This window comes from Astyanax mexicanus, chromosome 8 (assembly GCF_023375975.1).
Source record: "Astyanax mexicanus isolate ESR-SI-001 chromosome 8, AstMex3_surface, whole genome shotgun sequence".
In the NCBI taxonomy this organism is placed as follows: domain Eukaryota; kingdom Metazoa; phylum Chordata; class Actinopteri; order Characiformes; family Acestrorhamphidae; genus Astyanax; species Astyanax mexicanus.
The window spans coordinates 52,395,460-52,418,754 of record NC_064415.1 but is presented as its reverse complement, the minus strand read 5'-3'; the positions used below and the strand labels follow the sequence as shown (position 1 = coordinate 52,418,754).

The 23,295-nt window shown below is 37.6% G+C and overlaps 1 protein-coding gene across 3 annotated transcripts; it reads left to right on the top strand.

Annotated features, from left to right (window-relative positions):
* Positions 1-723: 723 nt before the first annotated feature.
* nmnat3 (nicotinamide nucleotide adenylyltransferase 3) lies at positions 724-22,528 on the top strand. Of its 3 annotated transcripts, XR_007440199.1 has the most exons (6): positions 761-912; positions 2,046-2,188; positions 4,300-4,483; positions 15,892-15,968; positions 17,193-18,240; positions 21,050-21,138. XR_007440199.1 is itself a non-coding variant. In XM_007228665.4 (5 exons), exons 2-5 carry the CDS (start codon positions 2,080-2,082, stop codon positions 21,445-21,447), a joined length of 768 nt encoding a protein of 255 aa, XP_007228727.2. In that variant the 5' UTR covers positions 724-844; positions 2,046-2,079; the 3' UTR covers positions 21,448-22,528. The 3 variants fall into 3 exon arrangements, 2 of the variants coding, with proteins under 2 accessions (XP_007228727.2, XP_007228729.2); XM_007228665.4 differs by lacking the exon at positions 17,193-18,240 and having other exon boundaries at positions 724-844; positions 21,050-22,528; XM_007228667.4 differs by lacking the exon at positions 17,193-18,240 and having other exon boundaries at positions 767-912; positions 21,050-22,528.
* Positions 22,529-23,295: the final 767 nt, after the last annotated feature.

Below are 23,295 nucleotides of genomic sequence, written 5' to 3'. Positions count from 1 at the left end.
AGCATTTTTTTATTATTATTATTATTATTATTATTAAGTAAACTGCTATCTCAATATTTTGAAATACTAAGTCAATATTTTGAGATACTATCTCAATATTTTGAGATACTAAGTCAATATTTTGAGATACTAAGTCAATATTTTGATATACTATCTCAATATTTTGAGATACTATCTCAATATTTTGAGATACTATTTCAATTTTGAGATACTTTCTCAATATTTTGAGATACTAAGTCAATATTTTGAGATACTAAGTCAATATTTTGAGATACTATCTCTATATTTTGAGATACTATCTCTATATTTTGAGATACTATCTCTATATTTTGAGATACTATCTCTATATTTTGAGATACTAAGTCAATATTTTGAGATACTAAGTCAATATTTTGATATACTAGTAGGCTGTACAGAAACAGAAGCAGGTGAGACAAAGACGCAAAATGGAACTACTTCAGACGTGGATTCACAAATCATGAAATATAGTATCTCAAAATATTGAGATAGTATCTCAAAATATTGACTTATCTCAAAATATTTTACTTAATAATAATAATAAAAAAAACTGCTGGATTATTTTTATTTTTAGGTGGCCGGAATGGGCTTCCATAGACCTATTCTAACTTTTAAAAAAAAGGTATAATATGTCCTTTTTCTAAGTTTTTTTTCTAAGAAAATTTTGCTTACCATTGAGTCTCTGCAGGACACGCGCCTGAATGCAGTGGAGCAGTGGGCACCTATCTAAATCAGCTGAGGTTTTCCGGGGGAGCGTAAAGCGTGTAACACCAGGCTGGTTAGCTATGAGGCTAGCTGGCGCTGTGTAAAGCCGGGTTTAAACCAGGTAAACTTCGCTTTCAGCGCCGCTGAGGAGCTGTAAATCTCAGCCCAGCTCCACGGAGCCGCGCCGCGGTGAGGGAGAGCGGTGTGTGGGGGGTAATACCCGCTCAGACAGCGGCCTGGGGGTGTTAAAGCTAGCGGGCTAATGGAGCTGCGGTTACCCGCTTCAGGTTCTCTGAGTGTTCAGACCTTCTCTCAGAAATAAACCGCTCTCAGATTCAGCTTATTAACCAGACTAGCGAAAACATGTGGCGGATAGTGTTAATAAAACTCCCTTAAATAACGTTATTTATACCGAAGCTGCGGGAAAGTGTTTGCTTCTTTAGCTAGCTAAAGCTAGCTAATTATCCGTTCCACCTTAAATAGTGCAGTAGTTATATGCATGTGACTTTGAGGCGTCTCAATGCGAACTGCTGTACGTTTTAAGGTGGAACGGACAATTCAGACTAAAAGCCAATTTCAGACTTTTAAACTTTAAAAAAAATATTTTTCTCAGTCCAAAACGTAGCAAAACTCAGCAATGAACTACAAATAATAAAAAAAAAACAATGAATAAACAAAACGTAACTTTGTGGCTAAATTAAACAGAAAATTACGCATAAAACTTCATAACAATTTTTGTATTTTCGATTTTTCGAAATTCATCCCCACCCCTCATAATCACAGGTAAAAAAAAAAAAAATAAATAAATAAATCTTTACTTGATTTTCTCCCCAAATCTGATGATATAATCCGACCTGCTTATGTTACAAGATGCAATAATTAATTAATTAATTAATTAATTAAAGATGTCTCATTTTTCCTGAAATTCAGATTGTGAGGGGCAGAAATAATAATAATAATAAAAAAAACTAGAAAATTGGACAAATTGAAGTAAATAATTTTTTAAAGGTTAATTTCAGACATTAAAACAAATTGTAGTCAGTCCAAAACTTGCAATGAATCAAATGTTTCTGTAGCTTATATATGAAAGATTAATCCATTTGTAGCACAGGGTCATATAGGTTTGGATTTTTTTTTCTCCCTTAGTAATAAAAACCTTCATTTAAAAAATGCATTTTGTATGTACTTATGTTGTCTTTTTTATTTATTTGATGATCTGAACCATTTAATAGTGATAAACATACAAAAAAAAAAAGAAGTCATGAAGGTCCCAAAAACTTTTTTTCACATCACTGTATATACATCTCTCCAATTTCTTTCAGTTTCACACACTGGAGCAGGGTGTGAGGCCGAGGCATGGCTGGCCGGATTCCCCTCATCCTGTTGGCATGTGGCTCCTTCAACCCCATCACCTACCAGCATATGAGACTCTTTGAGCTCGCCAGGGACCACATGCACCAAACAGGTCAGTTCACCTTCACAAACCAGCGGATTCATTACTGTAGGGAGTGGGGATTGCAACACATGCTAATGTGTTATCATAATTATGTCTGACTAAAAGACTAAACTGAATTGGGGTTAAACAGGAGTAACCTATTACTAATATTTGCTAAAGCTGAAAGGTTGAACACTGACTAATCCATAAGAAGAAAAATAAAAAAACAAAATGAGCAAATTCTGAGCTTTAACAGTATGTAGGAAAGTGTACTCATTATTGTTGCAAGGGACCGGTTACTTTTGTGTATTTTTGTATAGGGCCTATGTTTTTTAAGTAAAATGTGGAATAGTTTTAGTCATATTTTAGGCATTTGCTTATTTTTAGTTTTAGTCGATAAAAATAAAAGATTTTAGTCTATTTTTCGTCAAATAAACAGTATGCATTAGGTATTTTTATGGATTTCTGTTTTAGATTTGTGCTGTTATACAACAGTTAGTTCCGACCTCACAATCTGATTGGTTGAGAAGTTTTCTAGCCCTGCTGATATATGTGATAACATCACGGCCTTCTCACACTAAATTTGTATCACTCCGCCGACGCGTTGCAGAGTAACGGCGTATACACACAGGACACCCGCAACAGCGTTAGCTTAGCACAGGCTAGCGCTCGCCCGCAGCGCTGGCTCGTCTTTTGTGGAAAAAAGGGAAAGAAAATCGCTCGGTTACTGCCGTCTGACAGCCAGAACGCTAACCAGCCAGGCTAGGCTAAGCTAAGCTTAGTTAATGCTGAGCTAAAGCAAGCTACGCTAACCTAACCACAGTCCAGCCATCTAGCTACAACCAACACGACCCAGCAAAACAAGCAGAAATGCTCAAAAAATGTACAGCGTTTACCTGAAGACGACTCCACGGAGCAGGAGAGGAGAGTATTAGCGTTATTTCACCCTCCTAACATTACCATCTTCACTTATTCCCAATTTTGATTTCAAGCTAACTTTCGTTGTGTTAGTCTGTATGAACCATACACCGTTTTGTAGTTAAGTTTCAGTTCTGTTACAGCTGTTGTGGAACTACTTTTTGGCGGAAGGCACAGTCCATATTAAAGCATATTAATTCTGAATTTTTTAAAGTTATTTGATTTATTTTCTTTATTCATTTTGTTGTGTGTTATCACGAATAACATCACGGCTACAGTTATTCGTGATAACACACTCCCTCTCGTGTTCTATTGCTTAATTATATTATAAAAGCGCTAAGTGCTAGCTCTAAGTGCTCGCCTTTCAGAGGTGAGTACATCAGACTGTAGTCTGCATGTTTACAGTGTTAAAATACACTACATGGGACAAACCACTAGCTAATATCGCCCTGGATTACCGGTACACTCAGGGTTCCTCAGTGTAGGTCTGCTGGGCGGCATTAGCTGCTAACTGTTCTCGTCTCGTTTCATCATCAAAAAAAAAAAAAGTCATCAGCGGATGTTTTTTGTCATAGTTTTCAATAACGAAATTAACACTGGATATAATATAAGTAATAACATTTTAGAAGCCATTATGAATCCATTTATAAACCTTTTAAGCATAATGTAATTTTTTTTTTTTATTGTATTGTACACTTTGTACCATGTGTCTCAGAGATCACATGGTTCTTTATATAATTACCAACCATTCAAAGCCAAGTTTGACTTTGCTCAAGACTCTTAGTGCGGTTAATGTGTGCTTTCATAACCCTTTATACACGTTTTCCATGCTTTCAGTCTAGGCTGTAATTTATCAAACTTTAGTTCCATAAATCAAAGGCTTCTTGGTAATAATGTGCAGTCGCTGCATGAACACGGCAGCATTATGGACCTGCTGCTGGTTTTTAGTATCATTAAGGTAATAACCTGTTTTTTAAAATGGTATCCTTTGCTTTGAGGCAGAGTTCAAGAATGATGTGGTTCTCTGCTTGTCTCACTGCTTAAGCCACCTGATATTAACATGACTAAAGTATTTTACAAGACAAGGAACATTGTTATTTGAACTTTATTCCTGTAAAAGTATCACTTTGTTAGACATTTCTGTCTCTTATTGATTATATTACCCCAATATCTAACCTATCTAACTAGCCACTATCTAACAACGCTTTCTTTCCTCAGCGCAGGTCTTTATCAGGTGGTGGGTGGAATTGTTTCCCCAGTTGGTGATGAATATGCTAAACAGGGACTGGTTTCATCACAACACCGACTGGCCATGGCCAGACTGGCCCTGCAGAGTTCAGACTGGGTCACTGTGGACGACTGGGAAAGTCGACAAGCTGACTGGACAGAGACTGTGGTCACTATGAGGTAGGACCTTCGTAGTGAATGGAGTGTGCAGTAACTGTTTTAGTGAAATGCATAAATTGTAAAGTAGCTATGCTAACCCTAACAGTCAGACAGTCTATTTAATATTAGTGGAAGCTGTTTAGCTCTTAGTTAGCATGGCTAACTAGCTTTTTTGTTGGGCATCATGTAACATGTAACACTGTGTCTGAAGGACAACTCGTTTAGAAGTTCCAGTAAAGCAGACACATCAGGTGCTCTGTTTGTTTGGTTGCATCTTCATTGGTAAGCCATTAGCCTAAAAGAGGAAGCCTTCATAACTATATAGCCATATCTCTAACTAAAAATGCTCTAGTGTTGGTTTTTCCTTCACAACATGGCAAAAGCAGATGTATGGGTGTTTGGATTGATATTTTAAATTTAAAATCCTTAAGCTGCATACACTGTATGTAAATTGTAAATAGACAGTAAAATACATTTATCTGAGGATTGTACAGTGCCTCTACTGTAATGTATTTTAACACTATTCTATTGTATATTGAATTACAGTGGTTGACAGTAGAGTTATTGTTTTTAACTGTCATTAAAAAAACACGACTACATGTTTTTTGCTATTTCTTCAGTTTTATTTATCCTGTTTTTGTACTTGATAAAATACTGTAATTTCCTGTTTCCTACAATGGCTGGAATGATGTTGTGTAGGGGTGTGACGAGACACTAATATCACGAGACGAGACACGATACTGGGTTCACGAGAACGAGACGAGATTTAAAAATAAAATTTTAAAGAAAACGTCAAAAATGAAAAATGGCTTGAAACTAGAAGTTTTAGTTGACAAAATCATATAACGCAAACTTAACAGACCAATTTCTCTCACACACTGATTCTATAAGAAATAGAAATAAGAATAAAAAATAAAAATAAAACTTTATATAGTGAAAATATAGTGCAAACAATAAATGCAAACCCCAACCAATCATATTAAGACTATGGTTTGTGTTTTTTTCTCCTAAATCTCTTGTAATTTAACTATACATAACCATAACCAGTCATATTAAGATTATGCTTGAAGTGCAAACAGAGACAGAATTTTTTTTTTCTAAATACAGTACAGAGCTAAGGGATTAGTACAGCTGCCTATGAAACAGTCACGTGTTTCATTTACTTACAGTATTTACATATGGTTTATGTCTTGTTGGTCACTCTGTTACTCTGGAGCCAAAATGCAGCCAGACTTAAACTTAAAAAGGTGGTATGCAGCGTATGCGACGCATAGGGGCGCTGCACTAAAGGGGGCACCACAAAAAAGCCCCAAATCCATTTTCTCTCAGGAGAAACAGCCAATCAGCTTGCTGGTTTTGCGCAGCGCGGTGGGCTAGTAACGACAGAACGTTTCTCCTCCACCCCCTCCCCCCGGGGGCGCTGATACTACGTTTGCATACACCACAAACAGTACGTAGTTGCACTCCTGATGTGTTGCCAGATCCCGCTTAAAAAGTCCACACTAAACTATTCTTTTTTCCCGCGAGACAGGTTAAAGCTTGACGAGAAATATCGTCACGTTTTAATCTCGCGAGATCTCATGCCACGAGATCTCGTCACACCCCTGATGTTGTGCTAATATGCTAGCTTTTATTTGCGACATTTGTTTCTTTTGATTGGCACTGACTGTATACCACCCCCTCCCCCCTTGCGCTTTTTTATTACCATGTATTTAGGGTGTTGGAAAATCTCAATATTCTAATCTATTGCAATTACTTAAATATAATTTTCTGATATTTAATTTTGCAATCCTGTATGGCTGTATTTTCACAGCTTTTTTGATCGTAAAGTTTGGCATCCGATAGCAGTGCTGTACTCTTTCATTAGATCCAGTATTTCTGATTGGATAAAAAGTCAACTTTTTTTTTTTAATCAGATTTTATAAATATCATAGCTTGTTTTTGTACTATGACATTTGCAGTATATTGCAATATATCGTGATCTAGTGAATTGTAGCTCCTGTATCAAGATTTTTGGTTTTTTTTGGTCATTTGAGCTCCTTAACCTTTTTTAATAATTGGATTCACCTGTGTATGTAGGTCAAGGGTCAGTAATCTTACCGAACACATTTTGTGTTGCAATAATTAGGTCTAAAGGTATTCAAATCAATAAGATGACAGGGGTGACCAAATTTATGAACCTGCCTAATTTTGTTTAATAAATGATTGCACACTTTCTATAAATCCTATAAACTTTATTTCACTTCTCAATTATCACTGTGTTTATCTGCTATATGATATATTTAACTGGAATTGCTGATTTAAACAACTAATGATTTATAAAGGAAAATCATGAAAATAATCAGGGGTGCCCAAACGTTTTCATACCGCTGTATCGTATCACAAAGTACTTCCCAATACAAAGCTCTAATGTACAGTAAGGTGGAAAAGGCTTAGCAGCCTGACAAGAAATAGATCAAATAGTTCTACATCTGGTCCTTTTACTCACGGGAACTTTTTGGGACGAGTCTTGTCTTTTGAACACAACTGGGTCACTCACTACAAAAAGAAGACATTAAGCAGTTTTGACAGCTGGCGCTGTTAAGCACCGATTGCGCTTGTCTCTCTTTTTTTTTTTGGCTTTAAGAAATGGAAGCTGTAGTTCACAGAGTATAAGAAGTGCCTTTGTAAATGGAGAACTATTTCTTTGCTCCAGAAATACAGAGGAGTTGGCTGTTCAAACACGGCTGAAACCGCTGACACTGTAGTCAAAACAAGCTGCGAGGCTGGATGGAGTTGGATGGGCTCCTGTATCTTGCTTCATGTGCTTGAACTCCACACTCACGCTGTTTGTAAGGAGTTCAGTAAGTCTGCAATTATAAAGCTTTCAACATTCTTCATGACGGAGTTGAGCTTGAGGCACATGGACTCGTAAATTGGGTTCAGTTAAGGATTTTAATGAAACAATGGCGGCATACGGAATTAGAAGCCTGAGCCGAACCCTTGCAGGAAGATTAGTGAAATCATAAGAAATGGAAACAACAGAAGGAACAATGGGGCACAGAGTTAGAGTGCACTTTAGATGGTGAGTCATTGTCTCTTTCTGTAGGTATTATCAGCACATCATTAATGGGACTTTGTTCGATAGCCTGCGGGTGCAGCCTGAGATGACTGGACTCTGCACTCTGAACAGAACTGATGGAAAATAGTCTTTGAATATTTAAACACTGTGCTTCTGCCTTGAACCAGCACCTACTGGTAATGGTGTAAAAGTAAACAACATTTACCTCGGTATAAACCCTACAGTTTGGTACGATTTCAGTACAGACAGTAGTTACCGTATTTTTCGGACTATAAGGCGAACCAGATTATAAAGCACATTAAGTAACACTAGTAAGGATGCCTACTTCGAAGTGAGCAAGGGTGTCGCCATGTTTCCCTTCTAATGCACAGTCACTCTGTTGATCATAACACACAAATATATCTTAAAAATTCTTAGCAGATGGATTTTTTTTAAGGAGCAAACATATATACATCTATATATATATATAGATATATATATATATATATATATATATATATGTATATATATATATATATATATATATATATATACATATATATATATATATATATACACACACATATATGCAATATATATATATATATATATATATATATATATATATATGCAAAATATATATACATCTAAAACAACATTTTCAGCAAAACGTAATGCACAGTCACTCTGTTGATCATAACACACAAATATATCTTAAAAATGTAAATCATCAGAGTTGCCTGTGTGAAACTTTCAGAGGTTTTTTGACAAGGACCTCGATTAGTGAATTAGGCCTGAGGCATGCCACCAGCTGTAATTAGGAAGTGTGGGTTGAATCCCATTTCCAGGTTTTTAAAATTCTCTGAGTCTTTAAACCTTCTATTAACACTCTCACATGTGTCAAACATGCGCTCTTCTGAGCAACTGTCTACAGATCTGAAAACTAAAGTAACTGACGCCCACAGTGCAGGAGGGGAAAAGCTTACAGCGGTATGAAAAGTTTGAAAAAGTTTTCTTTATCAATCATTTATCAGTTTGCTTGATTTCACTAAATTGAACACCTCTGGAATATAATCAAAAGGAAGATGGATGATCACAAGCCATCAAACCAAACTGAACTGCTTGAATTTTCACCAGGAGTTAAGGCATAAAGTTATTCAAAAGAAGTGTGTAACACTGGCGGAGGAGAGCCATTTCTCATTTTCTGCAAATAAATGCTCTAAATGACAAACTGATGTTTAATTTCATGATGTCTCTTAATATAAAACATCTTAATTACAGCAACTTTTAGACTCTTTGCCCCGTTTTTCTGCACTAGAAATGCGCACTCTCTCCACTTTTAGACTCTTTGCCTCATTTTTCTGCACTAGAAATGCGCACCCTCTCTGCTTTTAGATTCTTTGGCCCGTTTTTCTGCGCTAGAAATGCACACCCTCTCCGCTTTTAGACTCTTTGGCCCGTTTTTCTGCCCTAGAAATGCGCACCCTCTCTGCTTTTAGACTCTTTGGCCCGTTTTTATGCGCTAGGAATGCGCACCCTCTCTGCTTTCAGACTCTTTTGCCATGTTTTTCTGCGCTAGAAATGCGCACCCTCTCCGACTCTTTGGCCCGTTTCTGTCTCTTAGCGTTCAAACTTTGAATCTCACATTATAAAAACCTGCTTAACAGCGGGCCAACTTTCATTCTATTTCTAAAATACCTCGCGGGCCACTCCAAAAAAGAAAACGGGCCGCAAATGGCCCACGGGCCGTAGTTTGGACACCCCTGCTTTAGTAGATTTTGAGCAGGGTTTAGCTAAAAGGTTGTTGTCTTGTTGAAGGATCCAGCCCTGGCTCAACTTTAATTTCAACTTTCTCACTGATTCTTAAACATCCATGTGATTCTCAACTTTAACAAGATTCCCAGTACCTGGAGCATCATTCTGAGCATTAGTAAGATGAGGATGTTGGATCACCCATTCATTCCAAAAGCATCAACTGGAGCACCATCTTTCCAAAGAACACAGTTCCACTGCTCCACAGCTATTGAAGCTATAGACAGAGCTTCTTTACACAGGGAATAGACTGGACAAGCTGTGTATTTGTGCATTTGCACGCCTGTGTCAGCAGTGGGTGTCCACAGATATTTAAAGAATAAAGCAAGAAGCCTTCAGCTATTCACAGTGTTGGAAACACTACAGGTAATAGCCGGTAATACACTGAGACAGTGTGAGTGAATTCCAGTCCGTTACTTGAATTTTCCTTCCTTCACCACACAATAGCTCAGAGTTCACTCGAGCTGCCACCCACCCAAGCCCACACATTCCTGTTAAATAAGGTGTCAGGTTGCCAGATGGTGTAAAATCCATCGGCTGCCACGCATGCTTCCTTCCAGCCCCTTTGTTCGGCGTTGTGGTTGTTCAGTCTCTATTCAGCACAGATCCCATTCCGGGGAGCCTCTCGCTCTGCTGGCGTCAAGCGTCTTCCAGCTTCTAGCGTCCTCCGTCTCTAATGACAGGCAAACGCTCTCACTGAGCATGCTTAGTAACAAGAGACTGTCCGAGGGGCTCCCAGGAGCAATCAGCACTGTTTATTTGTGATGCCAACTGGGAGCTGCCAGGTTTTTTTTTTTTTCTTTCTCAGAAAAATGGAGAATCAGTGGTGTTGCGCCAGAGTTGGCTCATGCTGAGGCTTTGCAAGATCCTAGCAGCTTGAGGTGGATTTACGTGAAGTTACATATGAGCACACGCACACATTTTCTCTCATACACACACTCACACAAGCACTCACACATTTTTCTCCTTTGTTACACTTACAGGTTCCCTGTGTATTTAAGATTTTCTGCATTTTCAGGCTGTTTGAATGAGCGAAATTAGCATTCAGAATGATGTTAATCAACATTGCAATACTGAAGAAGCATAGACCTATTGTTTAAGAAAAAAATGTTTATTAAAAACAGATCTCCAAAAGATTAAAACACAAACAATGTGGACAATGACCCACAGCCCTAAACATCTGTAAACTAGGCTGATTTATAAGAATTAATATAATTTAACATGGTTTAAAGCAGCACTAGGTAGGATTTCCTTGATTTTTGATCTTTTTAAAGAAGTAAAATTACAGCTTGAAACTTACTGCAGCACTGCATTGAGGTGCAATAGGAGGAATAGCGGTGCTCTCGTGTCTGTGCCGGAGCTCCTCTGAGCTCAAACCAGACTCTGTAAGTTTTCCGAGGCGGCAGCGACCAACGCTCGCGAGAACTGCGACCTGCTTTCCGACCTACTGGTTCATTCTTTACAAACTAACATACAGACACTCTGGCAGAAGCTGGAAAGAGACCGAATATGTCTGTGAAAGCCAGAAAACGAGAAAGAGAAACTAATCCTGCAACTTGTGCAACTTTTTTTTAAAACAGTTTGACACTTTGCTGTATTGTGATTATCAAACTATAGCTTTTTATAAAATAAAAATATCATTAAATAACAGACGTCTACATAACAGACTATTTTCTTGAGCCTGACCCGACCTGAGGAAAGTGGTGGGAAATCTGGGCCTGACCTGGCCTGGTGAAAATGGTGGGAAATCTCGGCCCGTTTGACCCCCACATCCGCTGTAACCTACCCAACACAGATTTTTATTTCGGTGCCCCACATTGGCTTTAACTCCCCTTAAACATACAAGTATATACTAGTAGTTTAATCAACACCACTAATATAAATATTATTGCATTGTACATATCTTACATTCATTTGTTTATTTACAAATAAATATACATTATAAAAACTTGTTGATGCGATTAATCAGATAATGTTTTTACTTATGTGTATGTGTAATTTATTTAGATTTATATTGTCCAAGTCTAAAGATTAATGTCAATGTAAAGTCAAATTCTATTGATCCATTCATCATGCCACTTTGGCTACGTTCACATTACCAAGATGAAGTGACTCAAATCTGATTGTTTGCTCAATGTGGCTCAGATCTGATTTTTTCATGGCTGTATGAACGTGCCAAATATGTTTTTTTTTCTTCAATCAGATTTTAGTCACTTTCTTATGTGGTCCTAATTCGGATACATATCTGATCCATGGACATGCGACATGAATGCGAACGTTCAAATCGTGTGGAGTTCATGCATCTTTTTGCTTTAACGCATTAGCATTAGCGCTACGTGCTTCTCTCTTGTACTCACACTTGGTCTCTTGGTGCAGCTGTACAGCTATAGCTAGAAAAACAGCAAAAGCAAACAGCCTGGCCTTTTTTCACCTCCTCGACCTGAACCTGTGCTACTTTCCACTCCATCAAAAGATGCTCCACATATGAGCTGCTAATGATTAATTTCACCATTATAAAGCTACGAGTTATCTCTCAAATATGACATTTTTTGTGGTTGGTGAAGAATTCAATGTATATCTATACACAATACATCAATGTGCGCATGTGAGGCGTTTCAGGGACAGATTCGTTCACATTAAAGACAGGTACAGGTTACTTTTATTTTGTGAATGTGATCCTTCAAGATGATCTGATCTGATGTGGCTTGTAATGTGAACATGGCCTTTGACTCAAAGTTGCCACAATACCGCTGCTGTTTTTTTTTTTGTTTTTTTTTAGTAAACTAAAAATTAGCATAAATAGAAATGCATCTTTTCTTTGATCAAAAATGACAGCATATGAAAATGTGTTTATCGGTTGTTTTTTGAACTGACACCAGGCTGTGTTTGTAGCTTAGTTTCCATTTGTGGGCTGAATATATTAATAGCTTGTGGAGTTAATGAAGCTCTTCAAGAAAGTACGAACTGTAGATTCCTCTGAATATTAGGCTGTTTTTTTACTTTTTGGTCAAAAACACAGATTTATGATTCATAAAATATTAAAAGAGCTACATAATTAGCATGCTGACACACTCGGTTTAAAAATGTTCTGTTAAATAAAGTCTGCAGCTAATTTCAAATGAACCCGGGAGCAGTATTAAGCCAGGCTGTGGAACCGCAATCAGAACGGCTTTGAACAAGAGCCCCGGTGTGTAACGTCTCTTCTCTCTTTTCCAAGATTCGGTTACTCTTGCCAGAATGTGACACTATGATTCACTTTAGAGAGACCCTATTGTGTGGTATCCTCCCCTGCGAAGTAGTGATCTAATACCTTGCCAAGATAATTAACAGACTCAGATGAATGGGCTGCTGCATCGCCCACTACGCCGCTAAGTTCCTGTATTTTTTTTCTTCTTTTTTTCAGCTTTGCTTTGGAGCCAAGTGAAATTGATTCTCTGTATCAAAGCTGACGAGGCAGTCTGTTATCAGCCTGTTATTGCTTACTGACAGGAAGGGTTTTGTAGCTGCAGGTTTATCATCTGTGTGGGATTTCAAAACAGAATGTTCAGCCGAATGTGTACACATGGCTTTTAATAAATATCATATGAAATATGAGCGCTAGCTTAAAAAAATGCATCAAAAACGTAGATTAAATAAACATTTTTATTAATATAAGGGATCTGAAAGGATACTATTGGGGCTGTGCCTTTTTCCACTAATGTTGAATAGGCTCCGTTCCAATTCACACACCTAATTTTAAAAGGTTTAGCGCATTTCCAACAAAAATAAACAAATCTAAATCTGGAACTAGAAAAGTTTGTTCCCAGCTGGAAGCTAAGAATAATAGGTTCTTAACCGTGAACTGGCAACCCACTGTGCAATTTTTTGTTTTTTGTTTATTTGTGTTCCAGTTATTTTAGTGCTGTAAGGAACTATTCATTGTATTTTTCAGCGTTATAAGAGTGAGTTTCCAGTGAAGTTTCTCCATCGCTAAGGCTGGGTGCTAATGCTAATGCTAATGCTGCTGCACTCAGCCTTAGTGCTGGAGCAACTTTAGTGGAAACTCACACTTAAACAAAGTTTGTAAGTAATAAAGCCCCACAGTTTAGATAACATGTCTCTAACCTAGTCTCTAACCACCTTCAGACAGCCTGCCACTGTTTTAGCTCATTTATTGGTTATTTATTATCTTTGGTATGTTTTAAGTTTCTTTATTTTAATTTTTTTATATATTTTTTTTAGTCTTAGTCTTTTTAGTTTCTTTCTTTTCTTTTATTATTTATAGCTATTGCTTATGTATATTTCACTCATTTATGTGTTTAGTTTTTATTTTGTCATCTGTAGTTGAATTTTTATTAGTTCTTTTACCTTTTTTTACCTATGATTTTATGATTCCTACTCTTAAATTATTATTTTTACCTTTATTTGTTTTATATCTTAATATTTTAAAAATAATTATCCTTTTTTTATTTTTTCTTTAAATAATTCTTATACCTTATTAAAATGCTGTTTTATTATTTTATTTTTTTCTACTCTTTTGTTGTTGTTTTGTCAATCCCTTCCCTATGTAATTGCTCGGCTGCATTGTAGGGCTGGACCCGAATATTCGGGTATTCGGATATTCGTTCGTTGAGTAGGTATTCGGTTTTTAATTTTGGTATTCGGATATTCGTTTTTTTTCTCCTTTCCAGAGTTCCACCTCACTCTAACCACTTCTGTTTTCGCGGGTCCCGTCAGAATATCTTGCGCGCGGGACAGAACTGAACTGTTATTGGCTGGAGCGGGAGTTTAATCCAGACCATGCGGGAGCAAATTAATAAATAGTTAAGAAAACTGTAATAATTGTAAAAAAAAAAAAAAACCTAAAGAAAACTCTCAACGCGCAGGATGGACCGACACACACACGCACACACCGATGGTGTTTGGACTGGGGTAAGGAACGGGACCGCACTATGTGGCGGGCGGGCGCGGGATTAAAAGAAGCATTTTTTTGCGGAGCGGTAACGAGACAGAAACGCGGGAGCGTGGAAGAGTGGGTTTAAAAATCAGTCTCGCGCAGACCTCTATTATACATGATAAAAAAAAAATGCAGGCTCTTCGAAACTGATTTATATAATAAAACGTAAGGGGTAATGTGGCAACAGTAGGGGCTAAATCGGTTACAAAAGCCTGGCCTACAAAAATGATGTCTGAACGAATTTCCTCTTATCTAATATAATTTAAAATGGTTTAAAAATATAAAATAATTTCTAAGCAAACGAAATATTTAATATTGAGCTTATAGCCCAAGTGCAAAAATACAAAATCAGTAATATGGCTATGCCCTGCACAATCCTTAAACCGAAATAGACCAAGTACAATAACGTCATTAACAATGACTTTCCTCTACTCTAATGTAATTTAACATGGTTTAAAAATATAAAATAATTTCTAAACAAACGAAATATTTAATATTGAGCTCATAGCCCAAGTGCAAAAATACAAAATCAGTAATATGCCCTGCACAATCCTTTAACCGAAATAAACCAAGTACAGTTTACAATGACTGTCCTCTAATATAATTAACAATGTTTAAGAATATAAAATACTTCCTGAACAAACGTTTTTTTTTGTTTGTTTTTTTAAGCAAATAGCCTAAGTGTGAAAACACAAACAGCAATTTACTGGGCTGGCTTGCGCAGCGGAGAAACCGTGCAGCAGCAGCCTCCTAGCCTGCTTACGCAGCGGATAAGCCGCGTGTGGGGCAGCAGAAATTCCGGGATGAAAACACAAAGAAATCTGGGCTAAAAACACAGAAAAAATATGGGGGATAAAAACACCAAAAATCCGCGGTGAATATGTCTCGTCGGTCAGAGCAAATTGAACATTTTTCAGTGGATTAAAGGGGCCGTGATTTGCTTTTTTTTATTTATTTTTTTACCTCTTTTTTTTAAAACGAATATTCGAATATTCGCTTCGAATCAGTGCCGAATATCCGGAGCTCAAAAAACGCTATTCGGGCCAGCCCTACTGCATTGTAAACGAGGGCCACCCTCAATGTACTCCTCAATGTGTTTAAATAAAGGTTGATTGATTGATAAGCTGCTGATTATTATTATTATTTTTTTTTTACTATTTTTAGTAACAGTTTATGTAATCTGACATTAATGACTTTTTTGATTTGATTACGGATTGCCTCTTTTCGAACTGCCCCTGATGCACCATCACTGGGTATTCTACCCAGAGCAAGCATTGCCAGTTGTGCTCTCTCAGACTCTGGCTGCTGAAGTCTGGCATGTAGGAGCATTCATTCCAGTTGAAATTTCCTACACATGCATGGAAATTCTGAGGTCTGAGCTGAAATAAAGCGCAGCATAAGTGTCCTGATATATGTTCTCTGAACCTGAAGCGCTTATTACACAATAATCTGAATTCCCTGAAACCTGAAGCTGATTATGGTCACCTTTGATTTTGTTGGATATTTGGAAGAGGGAAACAGTGTGTACTTTGAACAGACGATTATAAGATGATTACTGAAACAATCCATTCATTGGTGTGTGTGTGTGTGTGTGTGTGTGTGTGTGTGTGTGTGTGTTTGTTTGTGTACCCTCCTGAACAGGTACCACCACAACTGCATGGTAGAGAAATGCTGGCCAAGCACGAAAGCCACACCCCCAGAACAAACTCTTGCTTCTGGTAAGCTCCGCCCATTTCTCAACCCTCTTATGTAGTTAGTATTTTGAAATCTGTCCACCTTTCTTTCACCTTTTTCTGTTTTCTTCTCTTTTTTTTCTTCTTTTTTTCTTTTTCCCAGGCACCACATTGCCCTTTTCTCTTACATAAATTGCCAGGTTTGTCAGCTGCATCTAAAACCAGGCCGTTCTTTTCCCTGTGGCCCCTCCCAGCTCTGTCAGGGGCCTTTTGTTGCACTGGTTTCATTTTGTGTGGCGTATGAAAGAGCATGCTAATGAGCACGGAATGCAGAATTACTAGACTGGTGACAAGCTCGCCTGGACTGTAAATGAACTTTCCTCAAGATCCATAGAAATTAGGATTTTATGAGAGCACTGTTACTTTAATAAATAAAAAATGCACACAGTACTGCACAGACTTTTTGGCACCTAGGCACATTATTTAAAATAATAAAGAAATAAAATCATATCTCTCAGCAATAAATGAGATTAAACTGTGAAAACTCCAGGTCAGATTAGAACAGATGTGAGTAAATATAAATGAATAAGTAATAAGCATAAGTAAGTAACAATAATTTCTCATTCTGAAGAAAGAAGTTGAGATCGTGAGAGCTAGTCTGAAGGACAAAGTTTATTTTCAGATTTCTCCTGGATTCATCTAGGATGAACATTGCAAATTAATGCAAAAACAGTGCTATTTGTCATCAGGCTCTATGTAATTTTATATTTCTAAATAAAGGGTGCCTGAAATGAAAGGGAATCTCAAAAGTAAGGAAACATAAGCTCTGGATAGAAAGAAAAACCTGTTACACAATATCTGCTTAAATACCGGAATGCCAATATGCTATTTGTATGCTATTTGTATTCATCTTAAATATCTGAAAAAGGTTTCTAGGCTGCGTACAAATACAAATTATATATATATATATATATATATATATATATATATATATATATTTTTTTTTTCTATCTTGCCCTGCTTCTGTACTTGTTTTCTTTTTTATTCTAGTCTGTGCTGTTAGCTGTTAAATCTTTGTGTTGGGTTAAATGTTGCTAATTGGATTGTAAACGGATTATCACAGAAATCTAGTGTCGTAGGAACTTTTTGGTGAGTAAGTGGGAAAGTACAGTATAGGGGAAAATATTGGGTCCTGTGTATAACCCACGGTTGTTTTCTGCAGCATTTTGCTGTCTTTCTCACATATGTGTGCCTTTTTGCTTTTTTTAGGCACTCAGTGATGCTTAAAATTACATTCTACACACAAATCATTTGCACTCATCAACACAAACCAGTGAGAACCAGCAGCCAATCGCACACAGCATTCTCTCAACCGGAAACAACCTTCCATTTGGAGGACTGCATCGGGCACTGGGACGGTGACCCAGCACAGAGTGTCAACCCATCTATGGGCATACATACCTACACCCACACATATACACACCAGGAAAACATAGAAACTCCACCCAGATAGGGACTTGAACCCAGAACCCCAGAGCTGGGGGCCAAACATGCTAACCACTAAGCCAGGGGTGTCCAAACTACGGCCCGCGGGCCATTTGTGGCCCGTTTCCTTTTTTGGAGCGGCCCGTGAGATATTTTAGAAATAGAATGAAAGTTGGCCCCCTGTTAAACAGGTTTTTATAATGTGAGATTCAAAGTTTGAACGCTAGGTGTCAGAAATGGGCAGAAGAGTCTAAAAGCGGAGAGAGTGCACATTTCTAGCGCAGAAAAACAAGACAAAGAGTCTAAAAGCAGAGAGGGTGCACATTTTTAGCGCAGAAAAACAGGACAAAGAGTCTAAAAGCGGAGAGAGTGCGCATTTTAAGGGCAGAAAAACAGGACAAAGAGTCTAAAAGCGGAGAGAGTGCGCCTTTCTAGCGCAGAAAAACGGGCCAAAGAGTCTAAAAGCGGAGAGAGTGCGCATTTCTAGCTCAGAAAAACTGGCCAAAGAGTCTAAAAGCGGAGAGGGTGCGCATTTCTAGCGCAGAAAAACGGGCCAAAGAGTCTAAAAGTTGCCGTAATTAAGGAGTTTAATATTAAGAGACATCATGAAATTAAACATCAATTTGAAAAATCTTAGTTTACACAACACTGTCAAAGATAAAGATAGTAAGTCAAGTAAAATGGTGTGTAAATAAAATAATCAGGAAAAAAATATTATTTAAAATGGTATTTTTCATTATTTGTTTTATTACAGAGTGTGGCCCGTGACTTCAAATATATTTCTCCTTCTGGCCCCCAACAAACACTTGTGAACTCTGTGGAGTTTGACCTGGTGTGTGAATATTTTTACCCTTTTTTTTTTTTTTTTACACAAACCCTTAATAAAATACAAAAAAAGATTTTTAAAAAACAGATACCAATCCAATCACTTAAATCTCTTAATTTGCATATTTCATCTCACACAGCAACCAGATAAAATGTTTTATCAGGATACAATCCAGATACTAATCGCCTGAAGTGACCAGGTGTGAACTGAACCACTGATTAAACCAAACCAGGATAATAAGGATAAATTATACTGGAAGTCTTTTAATGAGATGATTGATTGAACACAGTCACATTGAAATTGTGTCTCTACCCATTGTTTTAATGTCATTTACATTTTTCCTCTGATTAAAATCAGGCTTAAATTGACTCAAACAAACACCTACAGATGAACGTTTTATCCAATTATCCGAATCATTTCTCTTTTTAAAACACAGCATCCCTTACACACACACCACACACTCGCACACTTCATCTTTCAACAGATTTGCCTGATAATTACCTCCATCTCGTATTGCTAAAGAAATGAGAACTGGAACAGCAAATTATCTGAAATTAAAAATGATGTTCAGTGAGAGAATGTGCGCGACACAGGCAGCCTCGATCTTAAGCCTTCACGCTAATTTAACAAAGAAATATAATTCCGCTTATTCACCTCCAAATAAATGGGACATTCTTCAGATGAGATGATTTTATCATCGCATCAAGGAAAGACAGAACAGTGCTGTGATTACTCATGCATTACTCATAGTTTAGAATTACTGCTGCAATTAATACAAAAATAAATATTAAATATAAAAGAAGTTGTTGTCAGACCTCTTTCTATGGTAAGAATTTGTCACAGTTAATATTGTGATTAAGCACAGTTACTGCTTTATCGACTGGATGTAACGTATTTGCTATTTTTTGCAGAATAGATCATGCAAAACAGAAAACTTTAAATTAAAAAATTCATTTTGTACAGTTATTTTATCTTACACCCTGCCAACAGTCTATTTTCATGCCTGCATCGTTAAAATAGCAGCGATGCTTGTGATTATATCCACACTGATGGGCATGGTGGTCTGGAAATGAGGTGTGTTCAGGCTCATTTCTTGTGTATCGCTATCTTGGCAATGGAAAACAAAGGTGCGCCGCTGACTAAAAACAACCTTGACTGTCGTCAACAGTCAAGTGTTTATTAGTATCTTGGCAGTGATTTGCAATAGAATTGCGTTCCCAACGTGCCTATACTCCTGCTCGTTACGCAAACATGCACAACGCAGCAGTGCTCAAACCCATAGTGCATGCCTGTTGGCAGCAATGCAAACTTTTACAACAACAGTAAACAGAATGAACGAACGTGAACGAGCTGGTCAGTTTCGTCTGCTAGCGCATTCCTCCTCCGACACATGGGAAGACAGCCACCACCTCTTTTCAAACTGCTGCTGATGCAGCATTGTCAAGTAGCCGAGGAAAACGCAGCTATGCGGTTTCGATACATCAGCTCACAGATGCTATGTGCTGATCGACATCATCCTAGGAGTTATGAGCGGAAAGAGCATCATCTACACACCCAGAGAGAGCCATGGCAATTGTGCTCTCTCAGAGCTCCGGCAGCTGATGGCAATCTGCATGACTGGGATTCGAACCAGCGATCTCCTTTATTAATTTGTCAGAAAATGCAGGAATCACCAAGTATAGGTCTAGTAGTGGGCGTGTTGAAAGGTATGGGCGTGTCGAAAGGTGTTGTACGCAATAGAGTGGGCGTGTCAAAACTTTACTCCCGAAAAGGATTAAATACACTTATAATAATCACAACTCCACCAATTTGTACCCGATTTTCACACGGTTTGGTTTGTTACAAACAGCAGAGATGTAGTAATGATTCAGGACGCTGTCACACATTACAAAAACGTGCTGAAATACTTTATATTATTTTCTTTAACAAAGACAGACACATGGTATGGCATATTAATATTAAGTGTATGAATGAATTCATTTTATATTTATATAGACACACGCACACACACACTCACATATATATATATATATATATATATATATATATATATGAAATAAATTAATTTATGCACTTATTAATATGCCATACCATATGTCTGTCTTTGTTAAAGAGCATAATATAAAGTATTTCAGCATGAAAGCACGTATTTGTATAACCCACGGTTGTTTTCTGCAGCATTTTGTTGTCTTTCTTACGTATGTGTGCCTTTTTGCTATTCTAGGCACTCAATGATGCTTAAAATTACATTCTACACACAATCCTTTGCACTCATCAACACAAACCAGTGAGAACCAGCAGCTAATCGCACACAGCATACTCTCAACCGGAAGCAACCGTCCATTTGGAGGACTGCATCGGGCACTGGGGCGGTGATCCTACACCATACCTACACCAACACACATACACACCCACACCAGGGCAGTTTAGAGTATCTAATTTACTTGGTCTCCAGGAAAACGTATTTATAATGTGTCACAGCGTCCTGAATCATTACTACATCTCTGCTGTTTGTAACAAATCAAACCGTGTGTTGTGAATATTATCGGTTTATTAAACTCCTTCCTCAGTGTAAATAAATCCACTGGGGTCGCATGATTGCCGACTCCAAAATGGCGGCCATGCTGAAACGTCAGCTTCAATAGACCAATAGGCGAAAACCTTTGAACACGCCCACACCTTTGGACACGCCCACTACTCCGAGCTGCAGAGACCCACGTCTCGGAATCATAAGTTGCGGTAAAGTCTGTCAACTTCATGTTGGTGTTGTGTGCTTTATGCCGTTTTGTTATTTTAAACCTGGTCTTTTCCGTAGGTCCTTCCCAGCTGAAGCTGCTCTGCGGTGCTGATTTCCTGGAAACGTTTAAAGTTCCAGGCCTGTGGGCGGACGAGCACATCGAGGAGGTGGTGGGCCGCTTCGGCCTGGTGTGCGTGAGCCGCGGTGGGCTGCAGCCGGAGAGGACCGTGCACGAGTGCGACCTTCTTCATAAGCACAAGCGCAACATTTTCTTGGTGCGGGAATGGATCCGCAACGAGATCAGCGCCACCGAGGTCCGCCGAGCCCTTCGCCGAGGCCTCAGCGTCAAGTTCCTCATCCCAGACAACGTCATCGACTACATCAGAGAGCACAACCTGTACACGCCGACCAGCGAGCTGAAGAACAAAAACATTAAACTGCGGCCCTTCACCAAGCAGCAGCCGGTGCTGGACTGAACCTGATGCAGGGATGGAGGAGGTGCTATACTGTATTAGGTTGAGTAATAGGTTGAAATCACCATTCAGCTACAAGTTCACTGTGTGGTAGAATCAAGATTCATTACTTACAGGTGAAAAAAAATATAATTATATCATTGAAATATCATTGAGTTACTTTATTTCAGTAATTCAGTTCAAAATGTAAAAATTATATATTATATAGATGTATTAAACACAGAGTATAATTATGGCTTACAGCCAACGAAAACCCAAAAATCAGTGTCTCAGAAAATTTGAATATTATATAAGACCATTTGGTACTTTTGGCAGTGTGGGGAGTGTGACAAATCCTGCTGGAAAATGAAATCCGCATCTCCTTTATAAAAGCAGAGAGAAGCATTAAGTGTTTTCCGGGAAAACAAAACTGCACTGACTTTAGACTTGATAATAAAACACAGTGGATCAACACCAGCAGATGACAGACATGTCTCTCCAAACCATCACTGATCATCAATAAATTTTTGTATTTCATTTGTAAATCAAGAGACCAGAGTCTGGAGTCTAGTGTGAAGTTAGTAATCCACAAATAGTGATGGTTTGGAGAGACATGTCATCTGCGGATTTCATTTTCCAGCAGGACTTGGCAGCACACTGCCAAAAGTACCAATTGGTCTTAAATTAGATTTTAATTTTCTGAGACACTGATTTTTGGGTTTTCATTGGTTGTAAGCCATAATAATCATCAACAATAAAAGAAAGAAACATTTAAAATAGATTATTCTCTGTGTTTAATACATCTATATAATGTGTGAGTTTCACATTTTCAGCTGAATTACTGAAATAAATTAAATACATTCTTTTGAGATGCACCTGTATTTTGTGATTGTGCACACTATTCTGTTTTTAATCACTAGATACAAGTACCAGAGTATCATGTTTATTTTCTTAGAAACAAATCACATTGCACTTTTGCACATTCTGGCATATTCATAATGAGATGTTCATATAATACAAAGGGAATCCAATATTTTCATATGTTGTGGAGACAATACAATATATAATAAAGACAATAAGTGTTGCAAAAAATTAATTAGGTTTTCATTTTTTTTTATGCAGTTTTCTACTTATTTTCTATTTTAGCTTTGCCAATCAATCCACCCATTCTTCAGCATTCGCTCTATCTCTTCCAAAACAAGGAAGAAGAGGACAAGTGCATGCCTCCTTTGATACATGTGAAATCAGCCAATCAGCCAAGAGGAAAGCACCAGATCTCCAGCTCTGATATAGCAGTTAAAAGATGTCTGTGCCAGCCAGCTTCACAATGAGAGAGAATGGCCAGTTGTGCTCTCTCTGGCTCCGGCTGCTGAGGGCAAAGCAACATGACCCAGCATTCGAGCTAGCAATTCAGGCTGAGCCAATCAGAACCTCAGAAGGGTTTTAGTATAAACAAAATTTAAATGTAAATGTATATTGAATTAAATTCCTATTTATCGTGTATTCTTTAATCCAGCGCTCCACATTGGTTTTATCTCCACTCAAACATAGTAAAGTAACAAGTATATACTAGTATTTTAATTGACACCACTAATACAAATATAAATGCATTTTACATTTCTTATATTTATTCTTTTATTTACATTCAAATATCCACTATAAAAAAACTAAAACAAAATACATAAAAGCGTTTTAAGAAGAATAAAAGCAAATTTTATTTATGTTTAAATATCAGGTACCACTTTAAAATAAGACTACCTTTATAAAGGGTTTATAAATGGTTTACAATGAATTTATTAATAGTTACTAATTAGGTTGTAAATGCCTTAAAAACCATTAATAATCAGTTATAACACATACGTAGAAAGGGCA